The following is a 19,427-nucleotide window of genomic DNA, read 5'->3' as shown; positions in this document are numbered from 1 at the left end:
GGCATCCGATTGACGCCGCTCGAGGTTTGATTTGGACAGAACAAAGCAAAGTTGCCCTCAGAACATTTTATTTCACAATTGTCGGTCGTCGTGCGAACGTCTACTTTTGGGCCGGCACCAGCCGCTCGATGTCCTGGCCCTTTTCCAGCCGCTTCTCCATGTCCACCAGCAGCCCGACGCCGTCCACCACCATCTGGACCAGTTCCACCTCGGAGAAGCCCAGACGGTCGGCGTTGGAGATGTCGAAGACGCCGCCCACCGCCGCCGTGTCCACGCCGCCTGGCCAGGGGCAAAACAAGCGCACCTTGAGTCGCGCCACCAAAGTGACGGGCCAACGCCCCCCCCCCCCCCCCCCCCGGGGGCACTAAGGTCAAAGTCGAGCGACCCACCGGTTCCTCGCTTCTGCAGACGGAGCCGCTTGAGGACGTCCTCGAACTCGGCGCGCTTGCTCATGTTGGGCAGCTTGACGTGGACGCCGGCGCGCAGGCCCGTGCCCAGGTTGGACGGGCACGTCAGCACGTAGCCCAGGTGCTGGTTCCACATGAAGGCGTGGCCGCGCTCCTTGAACACCTGCTCCATCTGCATTTGCACGTTGACGACTTTTTCAAAATCAAAAATCCCACAAGCCGAAATATTCTCTGGCAACCAATTGACTTTTGGGATGCTTTAAGAAATGGTCCAAGTCTCACATCCAACAAAGACTTTTTGGAAACGTCTGAGATTTTAGTCAAAATTTTTCAGGACTTGAAAATAAGTTCCGCCCATTTTTGGACCCAACAAAGCTGGCGAGAGTTTCGCATGCAGCCAATTTGCTTGTCGGTCAAGTTTCTGCTGCTCGACCAAAGAAAGCCGAGGCCCGTTTTTGCCTTCAATTTGGGTTCCTTCTTGAAACGACTGAGCAGAATTTTGCCATCGAGATGGAAAAGGCGACTTTAGCTTTTTCTTTCCAAAAGCAAAAACTTTTTGACCGGCTTCCGTTCATTCGTGACCTTTGGAACCCGTTTAGTCCTCAACGATGCGCTCGTTCCCCTTTTGGACGCAATTTGAAAGGCCACCTTTGTGAGTCCGGCGCAGAACCGGCGGAAGACCTCCTTCATGTTGCCCCCCTTCTGCATGGAGATGACCCTCAGGTGGTCCTCCTCGTTCACCCACACCAGGAAGGTCTTGTTGTCGTTGTGCCTTGGACGCAATCAGAAGTTCTCGTCAACCAATTCCTCGCTGTGATTGGGGGCGGGTTGCCCGGGGCCTCACCAGATCCCCCTGGCGTCGGGCCAGTCCCGCGCCATCCCGGACGCCAACAGCAGCGGGGAGACGGGCTTGTCGAACAGGAAGTGGTCGTCGATCAGCTGCTGCTGCTCGGCGTCAGTCATGTTCTTCAGGGCGTAGTACTTGCCCTTCAGGTCGTCGCTCAGGGACGCCAAAGCTGCGAAAACGGGGACGGGCGGAGGGGTGGGGGTTGACAGAATGCTGGCTTGGAGATTGGAGCAAAAGTGGACTTTCCTTCATTCCATTATTCCCCACCACCACCACCAGGGGGCGCTCACCTTGGATGGACAGCTGCTCCACGGCTCGGCGTTCCCCGCGGCTGCAGTGCGGCGGGAGGCAGAATCCGCGGACGCTGCGGCCCGTTCGAACGCGAGAGCTCAGGACGTAGTCCGGGTCCAGGTCGTCGCCCCCCTGAAAACGGAAGGGAGGGGGCATCCATTTATCACCGGAAAAACTCGATTCGGTGCCATCTCGGCATCCGCGGAAGGGAGTCTCGTTTGCTGCTGAACTGCGTAGAAGTGATTTGACCGGTTTGATTAAAACGCGACTTCATCTCAGCGAGCGGGTGTCAAATTAATTGGAGAGCATTGGGGCGGTTGAGGATCGGTGCGAAGAAGGGCACATGAATTGTCACGAGGTGCAAACTTGTATTCCCCAAAACGATCAAACGAGTTGAAATTTTTTGGGGTCCAGAAAATATTTGCCAGCGTCAAACCTGCCTCAAAAAAAAAAAAAAAAACAAACAAAAAAAACAGCAAACTGAAAAATGGAAGACGCCGTTCCAACCTTGAGGTGGTCGGGGTCGAGGTCGGTCTTGTGCGTGTCGGACGGTTTGTAGCCGCCGTGGCGGTCCTGGATGACCGGGTCCAGGAGCTCCTTGAACACGTCGTACGTTTCCTCGTCGCCCGCCACGCAGCCCACCGTCATGATGAACGGGTGACCTGCGGGGGCGCACGCGAACGGGGGGGTCACTGTGCGGCGTGAGGGGCCGCCATCTGGTCCGCGGGTGTCAAACTCGAGGCCCGGGGGCCCACATCCCGTCCCCTCGTGATTGACAAACACACTTGCGCACACCACAAATTTAGAAAAAACAAAGCCAACCGCAGCAACCAAAATCCACGACCGCGATGAAGTCGCACGAGCCGCAGAGGTCGTCGGGGTCACAAGCAACCCATCAATCGGTCAAGCCGCGACGCCGCCCGACCGGCGTTTTTCCTCCTCACCCGGGTTGTCGACGCCGGTCTGGATGACGTCGTCGAGCGTGAAGCCGCTGGGCGTCCGACGGCCGCGGAGGCGCTCGTAGATGTCGGGCGTCAGCGCCTTGGCCATGTGGTTGTTGTGCCGGCTCAGGTCCGGGAACTCCTGCGCCGACGAGTAGCGCAGTTTGGCCTCGTTGTGGGAGTTTCCGAAGGGCATGGCGCCGCCCTGCTGGCGGCGGGGGGGGGGGGGAACCACACACAATTTAATATGACTTCACAGTGGCGCTGAAGGAACGCTACCGTGGATACCAAAAGTCCATCCATTTACTTAGCCACTTATCGGGGTCCTGGAGCCCATCCCAGTTGTCAACGGGCAGGGTGCACCCTGAACGGGTCGCCAGCCAAATCACACTGACGGGGCATGTTTTTGGGATGTGGGAGGAAACCGGAGTGCCCGCCCAGAGAAAAGCCACACAGGTATGGGGAGAACATTTTTTTTTTTTTTTTTAAATATTGATGGGGAAAAAAAGTCTGCAGCAAAAAAAGATCGAGCGCAAATAGGAAGTGCTTGAGCACCAGCTCGTGGTTGTGTGTGCGTCAGAAACCTGCCACGCCAAAATTTGGCTTCGAGGCCACGTGGGACTTATTTACTTAACAGATGTCTGAGCAATCTAAAAGTATTGAAAATGTTTTGCTCTCTTAGACGATGCAAATTTGTTTTTTTCTTCTTAAAAGCTGCGAGGAGCAAAATGAAAGTCACTTCGCTTGAAGGAAACAACGTGGCAGCAAGACGCCACCAGATGGCGACAAAGCAGGAAAAAAAACCGCTCACGTTTTCAGCCAATCACAGGACTTATTTGTCTCGTTTTTGATGTACAACAATGCAAAACAAAAAGAAGTTACATTTCAGAATTAAAATAGTATGCTCGTATGATCGTAAAGCGTATTTAACCTTCAGTTTTCCTGCCTGGTTCAAGTTTGTATTTTTTTTTTAAGTGGTGGTGATGGCATCTTATCTTCTTTCACATATCTCTGTTAACATCAATATTTAAATATTTGCTTGCCATTCTGAGCAAATACAATATGGCGATTATTTTCCTATTCAAGCTTCGTTCTTACACTGCAAATTCTTCTTCTTCTTCTTATATATATATATATATATATATATATATATTTTTTTTTTTTACACATCGCTGCTGCTTATTTCAAATCACAAAAAAATGCATTCAGCGCATCGTGAACTTGTTGACTTTTGCCATTTCGCGACGTTGCTGAGGAAATTAACGTCAAGGCCATCTGCATGCAAACTTTTCCGATTTTTCATTATTCATCGCACATCGTTCACGAGTTGCCCGAATGAGCAATAAAGAGGAACTAAGGGGTGGGGGTCGCGGGCCCGCTGTGGTGCCAATCAATGCCAGTCATTGTGTGCCCGAGAATGCGCCCATTATATTATTCCAGCCCTTTTTGAGTTTCCGTGTCCCCAGATGCAGTTTCTTACCTTTTGACTGCTACAACTACGAACCGGGACGGATACGAAGATCCCTATTTTTGCTGGCCCAAAAAATAAAGGTCAAAGTGGCAACAGTTTTGGGGGTTCTCCAAGGAAGCTGTCCTCTCCGGGGTCCGCGGGGAGACGCCGGCTGACATCGGCATTTATACGGGCCCTGCTCGACGCCCATTGGACGAAGGCGCCGCCCAGTCACGTCGTCCTCGCCTCTCATTGGGCGCCGCCTACCCTTATTATTATTATTATTATTATTTGTTGATGTTGTTTTAATGTATTTTAGCCACAAACGGAACAGGAAGCACAGAGGCGGGTGGTCGGGTTTTTAGTCTTGAGTGGAATCGTCCAATGCATTTTTGTTTTTACAAAATGGAGGAACTGTCATCGCGGAATCATCTCCAAGGAAAACAAAAGGGGTTGACAAACAAAACGCTGAAATTGAATTAATTTTTGGTAGCTGTTTTATATTGGCATGTGTGTACATTATCGCCTGCTATCTGAAATGGCGTTCATTCTTTTTTTTTCATGTAAAAAGTCAAGTTTAGTTGATGTTTGATTTGTTTAAACAAAACAACAAAGTTTATGCTCCGTCAAAAGTTCATCTGCGTACTTTTGGAATCGGTTCGCAATCTGTCGCACGTTTTATTTCAAAACGTCGATCTTTAGGTCACCCGGATGGTCCCCTTGGAAGACTCCAGGAAGTATATAGGTCTGGAAAACGGATCCTCTTCCGGAGCGCTCCGCCCCATTTCCTGTGAGCACGCTGGGCACGTGTGGGCTTCCTCGCGTCTACTTTTCTTCTTACTTTTGTCATCACTCCTAAAAGTTGCACTTTTAATACGTTCAAGTGGGGCCGCGACGTCGCCGACGCGGCAAGGCGACCCGTCAAAGTTGCTTCATGACTTTTCGATCTGCGTTAGCCAGCTAAGCTAACAAGGTTAGCATCGTTGGAAACGTTCTCCCTTATGTCCCATAAACACGACTTTCCTGCTTTTGTCATTTTGTGATTCGGTTTTAATTGTCACGCGCCACATTTTGAGTTCACGACGTTAGTTTGTGTTTTTGGCCGTTTGATCCATTGAAGACAAAATTCGCAGTTAGCAAATGACCGGTTCGGACCGATTCCGATTCTGACTTTTGCTCCTGTCCTCGTGCGTCTTTTCATCTTCTCGGTTTTCTCCCAAGTGACGTCATCTGCCCGTTGCCGGTCTAGCATTGTTAGCATTCATAAAACAAAAACATAAACAAATGTATACTTGTCCGTCCACCGACAGGTAGAATAGAAACCGTCCATGAGAATTTACAGTTTTGTTCTGAACTAGGGGTGCAAACTTTGAATTGATTGTCAAATTACTTAAGAACAGTTTTGAACCTCGATCTGAGAGAGACGTCAACATGAAATTTCCTCCATGATGGCGGACTTGATTACGTTTGTGTTTCAGCCAAAGAATTCATCTTTTTTTTTTTTTCTGACCAACTGAATCGGAATCGGATTGGAATGAATACTGTCCTGTAAACGAGTTTTTTTCCATGTCTGATTTACTTTTTTTTTTGCCAGCCCGCAAGCCGCTCGACGTCTGTCCGCTGCCTTCCCGCGGCCGATGAGTTTCGTGGAGTACTCGGACGAGATCGCCGACGGCGACGTGGCCGTGGTGTACCTGGGCCGCGATTCCACGACGGCGGTGAAGGTGCGGCACGGCGGCCGGACGCAGACGCGCTACGGCGCCGTGCGCCACTCGGCCGACCTGATCGGCCGGCGCTACGGCGCCAAGGTGACGTGCGACCGAGGGGGCTGGGTGCACGTGCTGCACCCCACGCCGGAGCTGTGGACCGTCACGCTGCCGCACCGCACGCAGATCCTCTACGCCGCCGACATCGCCGTCATCACGCTCATGCTGGAGCTCAAACCGGGATCCGTCGTCTGCGAGTCAGGTGCCCTTGCCTATATTTTGACTTGAGTTAAAGAGCCCACAAGTGAAGGCACGACCGTCCCTTCGCAGGCACGGGCAGCGGCTCGCTGTCGCACGCCATCTTGCGCAGCATCGCGCCCACGGGCCACCTGCACACGGTGGAGTTCCACCGCCAGCGCGCCCAAATGGCCGAGGAGGAGTTCGCCGAGCACCGCGTGGCCCACCTGGTGACGGTCAGGACGCGGGACGTGTGCAAGGACGGCTTCGGGGTGACGGGGGCCGCCGACGCCGTCTTCCTGGACATCCCCGAGCCCTGGGAGGCGGTGCCGCACGCCGAGGCCGCCTTCAAAGCGCGCGGTGAGCCTCGTGATTAATATGTGGCGACGGTGCCGGCACGGGGACTTGCCGCAGCTCAAACTTTTCCTCCATTTTGTTCTCAGTGACGTTAAAGGCGTTTCTTGGATGGGTTTGTTTTCCGAAACTTTTGATGCGATGAAATGGGTGAGGGAACCAACGCAGGCTTTTTGGCAATATTACGGCGAACGTTTGGAAGGCGCTTTGGTGGTTCAACTCCTGAAAACTTTTTCCATGTTGCGTGAACTTTCTTTTTGGTTGACTTCTTAAACTCTGATGAGTTTTGTCTTAAACGACGACAAAAATCCCGCCTGGAAATGTTGGGAACCGAGAAGTCGTCCGGATGGCTTTTTGCTCCTTTTTGGCTCGTTGGCTTCGTCGCGGTCGTCGTCTATCGCCTCTCTCGGCCCTTTTCCTGAGAACCTTTCAAGGCCGCCTTTGTGAAAGCGGAGACCTGTTGCGGAAGTTCTCCAGAACGTCAACGCCGGGATGAGGAGGCCGCCTCGTCTCCCGTTGCCTTTTATGGGCGTGCCGCGTCGCGCACGCACCGATGCCCGTAGAGGGTCGTGCGCGGCGACGCGGTCACGGCGACGCCCGTTCCTGCCCTGCTCAAACTGGGTCTTCGCAGATTCTAAACAAGCAAGACGGGCATTTTTGCAATGGAAACATTTAAAAAAAAAAAAAAAAATTTTGATGTTATTCTTGAACATGCCGGCACGGCAGAAACGCTGCTCTCCTCTCTCTCTCTCTCTCTCTCTCTCTCTCTCATCCTCCCCCCACCGCTCGCTCCCTCCCTCGTCGTGTTTTTGGCGAGACGCCCGATTTCCTTGTTTAGAATGAAGCTGTTCTCCATCAGGTCCTTGACACCACCACCACCCCTCCCTCCCCTCCCCTCCGTTACGCAACAAAAACAACAATGTCTCCTGCTGATTGGTTGTCGGGTCAACTCGTTCAATCACTCCCCCCCCCGCACCTTCCTTGTTTGCTGCCACAGGTTGCCACGGAGACCGTCCATTTCATGGTCGGCTCGCTATCTGTCCTCTCCCTCGGTGAGAGCCAAAGGAAGCGCCGCCCCCCCCCCCCCCCCCCGCAGGCCACTAACGCAACGGAGGAAAACCGCACGACAGGCGACCACAAATCGTCAAAATGTGAAGATAATTGAAACCCCTTCAAAGTGCAGCTGTAGAAAAGAAAAGCAGGGAAGATTCCGCAAGCGCGCAGTTCTGCTGTCATTCCGCTAAAATAACAACAATGCATTCAGCATAACGGTATATTTGATCATTTGGGTTTTGTTTCCATGGCAAAATGTCCACGTGAAACGGGTCGAATCAGTGGAATTTTATTTCAAGTTTAAAACATGCCAGTCCCATCCAAAACAGATGCACAGTCTCGGGAACGCTTGATGGCCAAAATGTGGTTTTTTTTTTTTTTTTTTTTTTTGTTCGCTTTCCCCGCAGGAGGTCGGCTGTGTTCGTTCTCTCCGTGCGTGGAGCAAGTTCAGCGGACGTGCCAGGCGCTGTCGGATCACAACTTTGAGGAGATCGCCACCTTGGAGGTCGTGCTGAGGGTCCACGAGGTCCGGACCGTCTCGCTGCCGCCGCCCGATTTCGGGCCCCCCGCCGCGGAGGCTCCTCCCCTTCCCGCCGTCGCCTTGAAGACGACCGCGCCGCCCCGACAGATGGCCGCCCACACCGGATACCTGACCTTTGCCACCAAACCCAGAACGTAGACCAGTCCGATGGTAAAACGATGACTTTTCGTTTTATTTCATTTTTATTCGCTGTTGTTGCGTTAAGCTAACGCGGTTGATCACAACTTTTTGATTTGTATGCGTATGATGAAGTTAAATGAAGCAATAAGCGCACAAAACCATCTTTTCACGCTTTTGTCATCTCTGCTGACGGGAACGTCTCGGCGTGCGACGACATTGCGGCTCTGATTCTGCGGGTTTGCTTTTGCTTTTTTTTTTTTTTTAAACCGCCGCTGTGTTAGCGATGACCTTGTTTAGCATCGTTATGCTAGTGGTGGCTACAATGTCAACTCGGCGCTCAGCATGCTAAATGTTGTCACCAGCAGCCATATTGCGTCCGTGTTTGCAATTGCGACGCTAACTGGCCAATAGCGTCGCTCTAACTCGCCGGCCGGCTTACTGTTGCCATGTTGAGTGACCTTTCGTCGACGTTATCGGCGGGCGGGGGGGTCGCTGCCGCTTAGCATTTACGAGCGACGGGTGCAAAAGGAAGCTAAATGCTGCCAGCGCCACGTCGGCTCGCGATGTTCTCTTTCCTTCCCTTTCGGTTTTCTTTCGGCTCGGCCGACCTCCGAGCGGCCGCCTGCCACGGCCGTGACATCTTGAGCGGGACGCTACGAGAGACGCTGACGCTAATCCGCGGCTTACTACTGCGGTTTAAAACCAGAAACGTGTGCTCCCTTCGGATCACAAACTCAGACGTGCCGCTCAGAATCTTGATGGCGATCGTGTCAGAAAAGAGTCGGAAAGAAGGAGAGAGTCGGTTGCAGGAGGAGGAGGAGGAAGAGGAGCAGACTACTTCCCGATTGCGGTCTGGTCCACTTCCAGGGTTCCTCTCAAAAAAACGCCTCTCACCTGATGGGGATTCATGATCAGGAGTCGCCAAATCTGGACCTCGGCGTTGATTTGAGTAGTTTTTCGTGCTGGTTGGCCTTCAGATGGAAGGCCGCACTTTTCACATTTCTGACTTTCTTGCCAACACGTCATCAAAATGTCAAAGAACATATTAGCCCCCCCCCCCCCCCCCCCACATCTGTTGACTCCACGGCCGCCGTCACGTAAGAAGCGAAAACCGGGGGGTCGCCTCCCTCCTCCCTCCTCCGGAGCTTCTAAATCCTTCTTAAATAGAACTCGTGAGCCGCCATAAGCGGCTTGCTCGTCTTGCGCGACCCGCCGAACTTCTGCTACGCGTCTGCTTCAAGCGCTTGGAAGAAATCGTTTGGGCCAAGTCGCAAAAGTCGAGTTGCCGTGGTCCGAGACGCGTTCCTAATAATGTGAACGGCAGTTAATACAGAAAAGTCCCCCCCCCCCCCCCATTAATTTTAAGGCGCTCCCGCCGCCGCCGCCGTGGTGGGATGATGTCACGGCGGCTCATTTCAACTTCTTTGCGTTCCAAGCAGCATTTACGTGAAGAATAAAGTGAATGTGCATAAAAAAAAAAAAAGAGAGAAGCGAGCATATTTTCGTCAACGTGCGTGCGATCGGCATCCTCGGTGGTGTTCCTAATAATTTGGCAAAAGACATCAACAAACCGACTGGGAAAAGAAGTCCATTGTCTTGTTTTTTTTTTTTTTCGTCTTTTTTTATTATCATCAGGAAGTGCACGCAGGCAGCGCGTTCGTGCTCCTGGTCACGTCTGCGCTCGGATGATTTTATGACTTCTGCAGTGTTGGAGGTCAAAGGTGAAGTTCAGCGCTTCCCGCTGGCGCGAGCACTCACGACTACGACTTATGAACGACCGCCGCCGTGTTTTAATATTTTGTCATTTGTCAAGTTGCGATCGCGAATCGAAAGTTAAGAAGCAGACTCGGTATGATGTGCGCTTACGACGTCGTCGTAACATCATCGGGGCAAAAATCGAGACGGCGCAAATCATTCGGGTCGGAAGCGTCTTCATAAAACAAAGTTGACGATGCTCGGGACGGTTGACGCCAATTGTTGCCGCGGTGACGACGTCTGACAGTGAACTTGCATTTTCATTTTGGGGCTGTTCTTTATTTGGACTGTCGTTTTGAAAGGTTGGGACTTCAAAGAAATATATGGAAAAAAAGGTTCCCGGAAAAAATACAACTTTAATAATACAACTTTATTTGAAAGGGTTATTCTGCTGGGTTCTACATTTAAAAAAAAAAAAAATAATAAAAATAAAAATACAACTTCACAAAATGTGCTTTTTCTAAAAAAAAAAAAAAAAAAAAAAAAAAAGCCCAAAAACAGGAAAAAAATTTAGGTATGTTTTAAAAATGATACATTTTTATGTTAGAAAAATGATATTATTAAAAAAGTAGATTTCAAAAAAATACATTTTAAAAATTGGCCTCATTTTTACTAGATTGTAGGGATTAGAAAAAGTCACAAATCCAGAACTATTGAAACTTTTGCCCCAAAAATGCAATTAAAATCAAATCATTTTCCTTCAAAAATCGACCTTATTTTTGAAAGATAACTCAAGTCATCAATTTGTTGAAAGAAGGCAAGCCGAAAGAAAAAGTTATTCAAACAAAAGCAAAACTGATTTCGCAATGTCTTTAGTCATGCGATACTCTTAAAAAAAAAATTCGATAGATGCTTTTCATTTTTCTAAAAAGGAAAAAAACACCCGTTTAATTTTTTCCTTTTTAGAAAAATACATGACCATTTTTTTGCCGCTGCTAAAACTTGTAGAACTGAGTTTAAAAAAAAACAAAAAACCCAAAACATTTATAGAGGTTGAGAGTGTTTTGCAGAAGTGCGTACACCCCTCGGAAGCGGGGATGCGGCTCCCGATCCCGTTCAGGTGCCGCCAGATGCCTTTTCCGGACTCTCGCGTGTGGAACGTTCCCCATAATTCCGACAATATCAACCAAGTGTGTGTTTCCACGACGGCCAAAATGTGGATGTTGTTTGTCAGTCTTTCGACAGCTTACGTGAGGCCACCGACCTCGGCTTTGACGCAACGCATTTAGGGCGCCGGCGCTGGCTTGTGACGTAACAAATGTTCTCACTGGCGGCTGACGTGACGTCCTCGGACGTCCGCCGCCCCCTGGCGGCTGAAAATGCAATTAGGGCGTAAATACGACTAGAACCGAGAGAACCAGATGAGGGAGGGGACAGGACAGGATGCGGGAAATGAGCAAGGCGCTGCTCAAACCAACCTGGGAGGCAACGGGCGCGGAGAGCGCCCCCTACCACTCAAAGTGGGGAAACTGCTTTCCTATGCCGGCAGCTGGAACACAGACCTTGAAAAATAATACAAATAAAAAGGAAGGATAAAATAAGCATGCTCCTTTCAACTGCTTTGGGGGGAAAAAAAGATCAAAATTCATCTCAATACAACAGTTTCAAAAAACGTGTGGCAATGAAAAGTTTATTTTCAGAGAAAACACAAAAACTTGCTTCCAAACGTCATTTTTTATTCTTGTAAGTCCTGTGTGAAATTTAAAAAAAAAAAAGTGCCACAATACCAACAAAAGAAAAAAAATTGAAATGAAATAAAGCAACAACAATGCAGCAGGTGAGCTTCTCTCCCCCCGCCCCTTTTTTTGAAGGGGGGGGGGTTGGAAGACGTTTGGTACAAGTCGTTGAGAGAGCGAAACATACAAGCGTCGGTCACATTTCAAATCTGGAAACATTTTGAGGAGCACCGGAAGGCAAAAGAAGATGCGGGGGGGGGGGGGGAAACCCCACATCCAGGGCATCTTTTTTTTTTGTGGGGGGGGGGGGGGCGCTGACCTTGCGGAATACATAACTTTGTTGCTTATCTAAAGACATTGAAAGCTCCTGTGTGTACATTTTGCGCAATCGAAGTAGCATTCAAATCCACCGGCGCGAGCTTCTTGTGCTCTTCACGGATGCGCGTCTGCGTCCGCTCACGCGGTACGAAGCCAGCGGGACCGCAAAGGCACGAAGATCCTCCAAAGTCCCGTCGCGGGCGGAAAAAGGAGCTCAGAACATTCCCAGGGACATTTTCCAGCGGAAGAGGACGATCCACAGTCACTTCCTGTTTGGCTCTTGCGCGGGAATTCCAAAGAAGCTTCGACGCCACGCACACAACTTGTGTCCAAAAAAAAAAAAAAAAAAAAAAAAGCTTTTGTTTTGAAGGTTCGCGGCGCCGCAGTGCATGGGGGTGGGGGGGGGGGCACGCTCAGTACTCCCACTCGTCCGTCTTCATGTCCAAATAGTTGAGAATGTTCTGCGCAAACTTGACGGCCTGCTTGCGGGCCACCTTGACGCCGTCGTCGCCGCACGGGTCCACGGCGTCCAGCGCCAGCAGCTGCTCGGTGAGCAGCTCCTCCAGAACCGCGTAGCTCTTGTCGGCCCGCTTGCCGTCGAAGCCCAGGACCCGGGCCTGCAGCTCCGACAGGCTGGCCAGCGCCGCCCAGACGGCGCGGTGGGCCGGGCCCTCGGCGGGGCCAGGCCGGCGGCCCGCCAGCGCCTCGCGGAGGTCCAGGAAGGTGACCACGGCCTGCACCTCCACCACGGCGCGGCGCCGCGCCTCGCGGATGCACGGGTTCTTGGCCGTGTCCACCTGGTCCAGGTGGGTCAGCAGGCCCTGGAGCTCGGCTTTGGGCCGGAGGCCCGGCTCGCCCGCCGTGGCGCAGTGGCGCACCACGCCCTCGCTCAGGTGGCGCACGTGGGCGCGGACCGCCTCGATCTCGCGGATGGAGTCGTTCTGCGCCAAGTCGTACCTGGAAGCCCAAAAGCCAGTCGGGTTGAGAATTTGGGCCTCCGAGGCGGAGCGCCGGCTTTCGACCCTCGCACCTGCGCGTGTCCTCGCCCTCGCCCTCCAGGTCCAAGTGCTTGAGCAGCCCGTTGATCTCCTCCACCACCTGCTTGCGGTAATTCCTGACGGCGGCGTTCCCCGACACGTCCAGCGCGTCCAGCTCCACCTGCATCTCCATCAGCATCCGCGACAGGTGGGCGCAGCTGTCGCGGCCGCTCAGGCCCATCAGCAGCGCCACCAGCTGCCCGCGGGCCACGCTCACCTTGGCCATCACCTGCCGGGCGCAGGAGGCCAAAGGGCGGGTGGGGTCGGGGGTCCCGGCGCGGCCGGCTTTCGCCCTTACCTGGTTGATGCGGTGCACGGCGGCGTGCGTCTCGCCCGACAGCGGCAGCGAGAGCGTCTGCTGCGGCGTGCGGCCCTCCAGCACGTCCTGGACGGCGCAGAGTCGGGTCAGCGCCCGGTAGCGCGCCTTGCGCAGCGGCACGCGGCCCTCCGTCTTCACCTGGGTGAGGCGCAGCACCAGCCGGCGGAGGTCCTCCACCAGCTCGTCGTCCACGTGGGCGGCGCCGCCCTCCCTCTGCGGCGCCACCACCCGCCGCTCCACCAGCCGCCGCGCCTCCTCGCTCAGCTCCTCCATGGCCAGGCGGGACGGGTGGCGGGCGTTCTCCTCCAGGTAGCGCAGCAGGGCCTCCGCCTCCTGCGCCGCCCGCTTGCGGGCCCCCTGCAGCTCCGCCTTGCCCTCCGTGTCCACGCGGTCCACCTCCAGCTGGAGCCGGGTCAGCTCCCGCTCCAGCCGCTTGTAATCGCGGTCGTCGGGCAGGCCGCTGAAGGTGCACACCTGCGGGGGGGGGGGGGCCGAAGGGACCGGAGTTAACGCCTTAGTCCTAACCCGACGCCCCCCCCCCCCCTTTAACTGACTGTCCTCAGAACTAACCAGTCATCCGTCGTGTCGCCCAAATGAAGTTTTACATTTTGAGTAAGTACGCTTTCAAAAAAAAAAAAAAGCCTTCAAGTCGACGGGCACGCGACATTTCTTTGGTACGTCAAAAAATGATTGCGTTATTTATAGCTTGGTGACGAGCATCAAAGTGCTTCTACGGCCAAATGCGGGCCCAAAGTACCGAAAAGGTTTCGTTTGGGACGCCTACCTGGGGCCCCAGCGCGGTCAGCTCCCGGTGGACCTCGTATAGCCGCATCATGGCGGGGTGGCGGGGCGGGTTCTGCGCCGGCTGCTCCGACGCCATCGCCGGCTGCTGCGGGGTCGGCGCCGGAGGCCCCCCCCCGTGTTCCATCCTCTTGCCGGCGGCGTCAAAGGGCTTCCCGAAGAGGCTGCCGGAACAAAAGCCACGGCGCAACAATGAGCGGAAATCCACAACGGGGCCTCCATGTAGAACCTCCAAAACGTTGTGGTTTGTTTTGAACCGCAAAAGGCAGTTTTCATTTATGGGGGGAGGGGGGGGGGTCACTGCACTTACATATTCAAATCATTCCGTAACTGAAGATGATGATGATTTTTTTTTTTTTTTTTTTACATTTGTCTGTTGCTTGCGATAAAGGGTTGAGGCTACTTTGTACGTTGAAAAAGATTTGGAAACAATTTTAAACTATAAATGCCAAGAAATGTTTGTCTTGACACTCCAGAGAAGCACGTTTTGTATTTTCTTCCACTGTGAACTGAAGCGTCCCCTTCACAGCAAATGTGATCGATCCATCCATCCATCCATCCATCCATTTTCTCAACCGCTTATCCTCACCAGGGTCGCGGGAATGCTGGTCCCGTGGAGACAAACGTCCCGGTTCGCCATCTCTAATGACGACACTTTTAACAAGAAGGTTTACGGACCCGTAGTCCCCGTAAGAATTGAGGGCCAGGTCCAGACTTGTGCAGAATTCATCTTCCAAATGTGACATTTCAGTTCATCGTGATCATCATCATCAGCACCAAGAGGACGCCAGCAGGCTTTTGTCTCACATGCTAAGAAGCTAACAGCTAAAGAGGAGAAGCCTCCCTGCGCGCGAGACCGCCATCGCCACCTTGCCCACCCGCAGCTGCCAATTCCCGCATTGTGTCATCCCAGGAAAAAGAAGAAGAAGAAGAAAAAAAAAAAGAGATAACTAAAGAAAAATGTAAAATAAAACGGAAAGGCACGTGTCCACCTGCACGCACGCATTCGTTCATCCGGTCGCTCGCTCGCTCACCTCCGCAAGACTCCGAAGACGTTGGCGCACATCTTTCAGGTCGACTTGCGGCCGGTGACGGGAAACGAGCACAAATGAGAGGAAAGCGTGCAACTCGACTTGCAATTTGTTTGTCTTGAAGGGAGCGACGCAGCAGCAGCAGCACCGGCACCGGCACCGGCACCGCGCAGCAGCTGTGGCCCCGCCCACAAAGCCTCCCCGCCTCACGCCATCCAAAGCGCATATTTGTCAATATGAATCCGTTTATGATGACGTGCCAACGGCAATCCCCGGCGAAGGCGTCTCGGGAACACGTCCGGACGTTGTCCTTACCTGCACAGCCAGCGTGCAGCCATGTCGCGGGGGCTCCAGCAGGCAGCGGTCGCCCCTTCCTCTCCTCCTTCTTCTCCTCCTTCCGCTTGTTCTGGTCGTTCCCCCTCCGCAGCTAACGAACGTTAGCCTCCCTTTGCTACGTGACGTCACTTGGTCTTTGGCCCACGACTTTCGCTTGGGCCCCGCAACGTTCCAGATAAGCGGCGTGACGTCTTTTGCCCAAACGAAACCAACATATGCTTATGCACACAAATGTCGGCGTTCATCTTTCACTTTTGTTGCGTCCACTTGGCAGCGCTTTGGCTAACACAAACAACGCTCGATTTGTTCACTCCAACGCGCTGAAAAGGCGTTTGGCGGACGGTGGCGATGAGGGGTGTGTCAACGGGGTGGGGGTGGGGAACAATCTCGATTAAAAATATCAAACGTTTTTTTTCCACACAAACGAAACAACGTGACGCTATATCGACAGACGAAAATGACATGTGTCAAGAAAAAAAAAAAAATTGCAGAAATGGCGCGAGGGGGAACGCGGGCGACCGCAAGCCGGGCGGGAACGGTACGAGTTTCAAGCGCACCTTTTCGAAAAGCGTAGTCCGCAGAAGGACGCCGGTTGCAAGGAGACGTTGAGTGTCAATTTTGTTTTTGTTTCTTTGTTTGTTGTTGTTTTGTGGGGGTCATCATGTCCGTTGGAACCTTCGCGGGGTGTTGGACTCGGCACCGCTGGACATGTTTAAGAACGCGCCACAATGTTGTCACGGCGGCCGCTAGCAGGCGACAATGTAGCGAGCTAGCAACAAAACAGCAAGACAAGTCACCGAAGGTTGGCATATATTTCATTAAAGTTGCTTCTATCTCTTTGCACGACTTTCATCGGGTGTCGATGACATCTCGTGTAGTATTTACTCGTCCATTCAGCGTCAACGAGTACAAAGTGTTTGTTACCTCCGTCGAGGAAGTTGTCGGTCGCATCGGCTCGTCTCGAGTCCTGTCGTCCTGTCGTCCGGTTTGGTTAATGCTAACAACTCCTAACCTGCATTTCCCTCGGCGTAAGGCGACCGGAATGCGTGCCAGGCTCACGAGCAACGCCCAAAACAAGGAACAACAATGACAAGTAATTCGCGCTTTATGATGGGAGGACAGATCACGGAAATGGAATCGATCGGTTGGGAATCTCGCCCAATGTTGACGTTTGGATGTAGTGAATTGGATGGGCCACAAAATGAAGTGATGGATCTGCGGTGAAAACAGTTCGAAAGACGGAGCCGCGCACTAGAAAAGTCAGCAATGAACATCAGCTGAAGTCAAACAGAAGAAAGGTGCGTCAACGAGACGGCTGGAAAGGTTCCGGGGTTAGGACGAGCGCAGCACTTCACGACAATGGCAGAGAAGAAACGGGTCCAGACGGGTCGGAACAGCTGGCGGGAGTCTCTGCGAGTTGATGAGACAGACGGCGGCCACGATGGACAGAATCAGTTCGAGGCGACAAGAGCAAATCCAGGGGTTCAACCTCAATGGAAGAATCATGAGACAGGATTCCTTTCATTTGGACCGGGTGTTTGTATGCGGCTCCGACCCACCGGACTCGTTTCAGGCCCATTCCGAAAATAGGATTATCCGTTCATTTCCCTGACAATTATCGTTCATGTGTTTCTTACGGACTTGCAAGTATCACCGTTGCTTCGAAGAGTCTTGGAATGGCCTCAAAGTGTGCGCGTGGGCGTGTACGCTCGCTTCCTGACTTTGTTGACAATTGACGCGCATGTCGGTGACTTTCCTCTTTCGTGACAAAGTCAGAAGAATCTACGGGCTGGCCGTCCGTGACCAGTGCTTGGGCCGACTTCATACTTTTTTTTTTTTTTAAAGGTGCAATTTTTTTTCTCAGTAAAACACTTGAGTTTGGCGTCTGAAGCCTCGGGCTCTCTCCTTTGTGTTCAGAGGTCCAAATCCCGACCGGCGCCGAGCGCCACGCGCGACTGGATCGGCCCGCCCGACCCTCTTTCCAACCTGCGACCCGTCGTGTACCGCGCGGCGCCCCGCGAGTCGGAGCTGGAGGGGCGCCTGAGGAACCTGCGGCAGGACACCGAGGACTGGAACCACGCGTTCTGGACCCAGCAGAACGTCACCTTCAGCGAGGTGCTCACGACTACCCCAACTCTTAACCTGGGATTCATACATACATACAGTCTGCGCGTGTGTGTGTGTGTGTATATCTCACTTTTTCATTTTGTTATCGTAACAACCCCATTTGAAAGTTTTTGGAAAAACACTTTTTAACGAGCATGCTTTTTTTTTTTTCTTTTATTCTTCGAATTTTACATCATTATGCAGTAGCTATATAATAGTAATTATTGATCATACGCATACTGTACATATTGAAATTGTTTTTATTCATTTGGCACCAAACAGACATCACCTCCCCCCACTACATTTAGTAGAAATGTTCAGCAGATATGTATAATTCAAGCTTTCGTTTGGCTAAATACTTGGCGCTCATGAATGTCGTCGTATGCCGTCGATTTATTTTTGTGGCGCATTCGAGCATTTGCCCGTGTGTTGAAAAGGCTTCGTTTGTGCTTTGTGCAGGAAAAAAATGCCTTTGTTGCGTCGCAGCTGAGGGCCAAAGGCTTGACGGAGCGAGACCAGCAAGGTTGTCGTCGTCGTCGTCGTCGCCGTCTTCAGCACACGCGCAGCCGGCGATCCGAAAATTCAAATTCAACGGCAAAAGGCGACATTCACGACCGACCGGAGAGTTTTTCGACGAAGCGGGCAAACCCGCACGTCTTAGTTGGCCTGCGAGTCGTCCGCTTCAAAAGCCGAAACGGACGGCGCTCAGGTGGAATTAGCATTTCACCTTGCAGACACAAAGGGTTCTCATCTGAGCCCGTTTGGACTCCGTTGCAAACCGGAACAGCAGCGCACGTCGGAGTCGGCGGCCTTGTGGAGCGACCGCGTCGGACCGCCGGAACCGAAACGCAGGCCTGCACGACGCTGACCTCGTGCCAAAGTCTACTGGAAAATAAAGACGGACGCGCACGACGTTGCCGGGCAGGATTTTGTGCGCGTGGACGCTGCGGTGGGTGCGCTCGCTCCACAACGTTGGACGCGTTCAGGTTTTAAGTTCCTGTAGATTATGACACGCGACGAACCCCCCGAAAATATCGCGTGTCCTGGTCCGCTCTCGAGTGTGTTCGCGTGCTCGTCTGTGCGCCGGCTTATGTTTCAGTAGACTCCCAAATTGTGTTGCTCTTGTTTTTGTTTTTTTTTCTCGCAGGCGCTGAAGGCTGCTCGCCCCCCAACGTCGTGTCTACTCCGCCTGCCGTCTTTTTCCAACAGTCTTTCTGTATTCTTCTAAACGGCAATTTCACAATTCTAATGTTGCGTAATATTCTTTCCAAATGTGTGTCGTAGGCCGCCGCCGCACTCTGAGCACCGAGGAAATGTCCGTCTTCTACAAGAACTTCTTGGACAAAAACCGAGAGCGACACGCGCGTTACAACAAGTCAGTTGCGTGGGCACTCGCGTCGACCGTCGTGAGCGTTTGTAACCATCTTGGTCGTCCTTGCAGGGAGTGGTACCGACGCAACTTGTCGGTCACCGTCCTCATGGCCCGCGTCGCGCTGCACAAGCTGTGGAAGACCCTCGTCGATAAACGCCGCCGCAACACGCCCGCCACGTGATGGCGCACAGATCACTGCATTTGGTCCGCGGTGCAATGATGGACTGGATCGCGGTCGCCGCTGCGGAACACCCCAACAATCGGGGAAATCTGACGTCTGGAAATACCTCCCTAGGTGTCTTTTTACGGCGCTCAAAATGTGTTTGCAAGGTCTTCTCAAAGAGTACAAAAATGTGAAAATGTAATATAGCCAGAAAGCGCAAGAACAGAAAGACAAATAAAGGAACAACCGTAATGACGCTTAAGAACGGTGAATCGCGATTAATTACTCTTAAAACTGGATGACACCGTCAGAAAAGTGCTGGACTACGATCGGATTGTGCGTGGCGTGTACCTCGATATCCTCGTTTGCAACTAAAACAATTTGAACCAAATGCCGAGTGTGTTTGCTTTGAAAATATCGTTCATTTCAATAGAATTACGTTGGAACCCGCACATTTCCCTCTGTGGCTGACGGGGTTGTTGCAACACCACAAACTTTTTACAATCTCGTTCTGGATCTTTTTTTTTTTTTTTGTCGTCATGCTTTTGATTGATCCAAGCTTAAAC

General features: G+C 52.4%; 4 protein-coding genes across 13 annotated transcripts; 2 read left to right on the top strand and 2 right to left on the bottom strand.

Moving 5' to 3' along the window:
- Positions 1-48: 48 nt before the first annotated feature.
- ckba (creatine kinase, brain a) lies at positions 49-4,124 on the bottom strand. 2 transcript variants are annotated; one of them, XM_061843308.1, is made up of 8 exons: positions 3,967-4,124; positions 2,490-2,694; positions 2,053-2,207; positions 1,545-1,677; positions 1,252-1,423; positions 1,056-1,179; positions 390-579; positions 49-279 (listed from the first exon to the last, which is right to left on the bottom strand). In XM_061843308.1, exons 2-8 carry the CDS (start codon positions 2,680-2,682, stop codon positions 101-103), a joined length of 1,146 nt encoding a protein of 381 aa, XP_061699292.1. In that variant the 5' UTR covers positions 2,683-2,694; positions 3,967-4,124; the 3' UTR covers positions 49-100. The 2 variants fall into 2 exon arrangements, with proteins under 2 accessions (XP_061699292.1, XP_061699291.1); XM_061843307.1 differs by having other exon boundaries at positions 2,490-2,691.
- A 563-nt stretch (positions 4,125-4,687) lies between these two features.
- trmt61a (tRNA methyltransferase 61A) lies at positions 4,688-8,108 on the top strand. The gene is made up of 4 exons (XM_061844674.1): positions 4,688-4,909; positions 5,531-5,904; positions 5,973-6,239; positions 7,694-8,108. The coding sequence occupies exons 2-4, from the start codon at positions 5,574-5,576 to the stop codon at positions 7,963-7,965; spliced, it is 870 nt and encodes a 289-aa protein (XP_061700658.1). The 5' UTR covers positions 4,688-4,909; positions 5,531-5,573; the 3' UTR covers positions 7,966-8,108.
- Positions 8,109-12,074: 3,966 nt separating this feature from the next.
- bag5 (BCL2 associated athanogene 5) lies at positions 12,075-17,049 on the bottom strand. 7 transcript variants are annotated; one of them, XM_061843258.1, is made up of 6 exons: positions 16,145-17,049; positions 14,888-15,411; positions 13,837-14,017; positions 13,032-13,526; positions 12,727-12,962; positions 12,075-12,653 (listed from the first exon to the last, which is right to left on the bottom strand). In XM_061843258.1, the coding sequence occupies exons 2-6, from the start codon at positions 14,917-14,919 to the stop codon at positions 12,110-12,112; spliced, it is 1,488 nt and encodes a 495-aa protein (XP_061699242.1). In that variant the 5' UTR covers positions 14,920-15,411; positions 16,145-17,049; the 3' UTR covers positions 12,075-12,109. The 7 variants fall into 7 exon arrangements, with proteins under 7 accessions (XP_061699242.1, XP_061699241.1, XP_061699246.1 ...); XM_061843257.1 differs by lacking the exon at positions 16,145-17,049 and adding an exon at positions 15,778-15,904; XM_061843262.1 differs by lacking the exon at positions 16,145-17,049 and having other exon boundaries at positions 13,032-13,118; positions 13,191-13,526; positions 14,888-15,757.
- On the top strand, positions 15,882-19,252 carry LOC133513028 (cytochrome c oxidase assembly factor 8). Of its 3 annotated transcripts, none has more exons than XM_061843265.1 (5): positions 15,882-16,022; positions 17,138-17,335; positions 17,786-17,849; positions 18,611-18,701; positions 18,768-19,252. In XM_061843265.1, the coding sequence occupies exons 1-5, from the start codon at positions 15,882-15,884 to the stop codon at positions 18,877-18,879; spliced, it is 606 nt and encodes a 201-aa protein (XP_061699249.1). In that variant the 3' UTR covers positions 18,880-19,252. The 3 variants fall into 3 exon arrangements, with proteins under 3 accessions (XP_061699249.1, XP_061699247.1, XP_061699248.1); XM_061843263.1 differs by having other exon boundaries at positions 17,786-18,275; XM_061843264.1 differs by having other exon boundaries at positions 18,611-19,252.
- Positions 19,253-19,427: the final 175 nt, after the last annotated feature.

This window comes from Syngnathoides biaculeatus, chromosome 15, assembly GCF_019802595.1.
Source record: "Syngnathoides biaculeatus isolate LvHL_M chromosome 15, ASM1980259v1, whole genome shotgun sequence".
NCBI classification, from domain to species: domain Eukaryota; kingdom Metazoa; phylum Chordata; class Actinopteri; order Syngnathiformes; family Syngnathidae; genus Syngnathoides; species Syngnathoides biaculeatus.
Note: the sequence above shows the minus strand (reverse complement) of the source record. Positions and strands in the feature narration are given on the sequence as shown.

Excerpts from the sequence above, each read along its gene's own strand:
- ckba (XM_061843308.1), bottom strand. The coding sequence starts at position 2,682 with ATGCCCTTCGGAAACTCCCACAACGAGGCCAAACTGCGCTACTCGTCG. Across the intron at positions 1,678-2,052 it reads TCGACCCCGACCACCTCAAG|GGGGGCGACGACCTGGACCC; the intron begins GTTGGAACGGCG and ends TTCCGTTTTCAG. Across the intron at positions 280-389 it reads TCTGCAGAAGCGAGGAACCG|GCGGCGTGGACACGGCGGCG; the intron begins GTGGGTCGCTCG and ends GCCCCTGGCCAG.
- trmt61a (XM_061844674.1), top strand. The coding sequence starts at position 5,574 with ATGAGTTTCGTGGAGTACTCGGACGAGATCGCCGACGGCGACGTGGCC. Across the intron at positions 5,905-5,972 it reads ATCCGTCGTCTGCGAGTCAG|GCACGGGCAGCGGCTCGCTG; the intron begins GTGCCCTTGCCT and ends GTCCCTTCGCAG. Across the intron at positions 6,240-7,693 it reads GGCCGCCTTCAAAGCGCGCG|GAGGTCGGCTGTGTTCGTTC; the intron begins GTGAGCCTCGTG and ends CTTTCCCCGCAG.
- bag5 (XM_061843258.1), bottom strand. The coding sequence starts at position 14,919 with ATGTGCGCCAACGTCTTCGGAGTCTTGCGGAG. Across the intron at positions 12,963-13,031 it reads CCGTGCACCGCATCAACCAG|GTGATGGCCAAGGTGAGCGT; the intron begins GTAAGGGCGAAA and ends TGCGCCCGGCAG. Across the intron at positions 12,654-12,726 it reads GAGGGCGAGGACACGCGCAG|GTACGACTTGGCGCAGAACG; the intron begins GTGCGAGGGTCG and ends TTGGGCTTCCAG.
- LOC133513028 (XM_061843263.1), top strand. The coding sequence starts at position 15,882 with ATGTCCGTTGGAACCTTCGCGGGGTGTTGGACTCGGCACCGCTGGACA. Across the intron at positions 16,023-17,137 it reads AGCAAGACAAGTCACCGAAG|AGGTCCAAATCCCGACCGGC; the intron begins GTTGGCATATAT and ends CTTTGTGTTCAG. Across the intron at positions 18,276-18,610 it reads TTGTGCGCGTGGACGCTGCG|GCCGCCGCCGCACTCTGAGC; the intron begins GTGGGTGCGCTC and ends TGTGTGTCGTAG.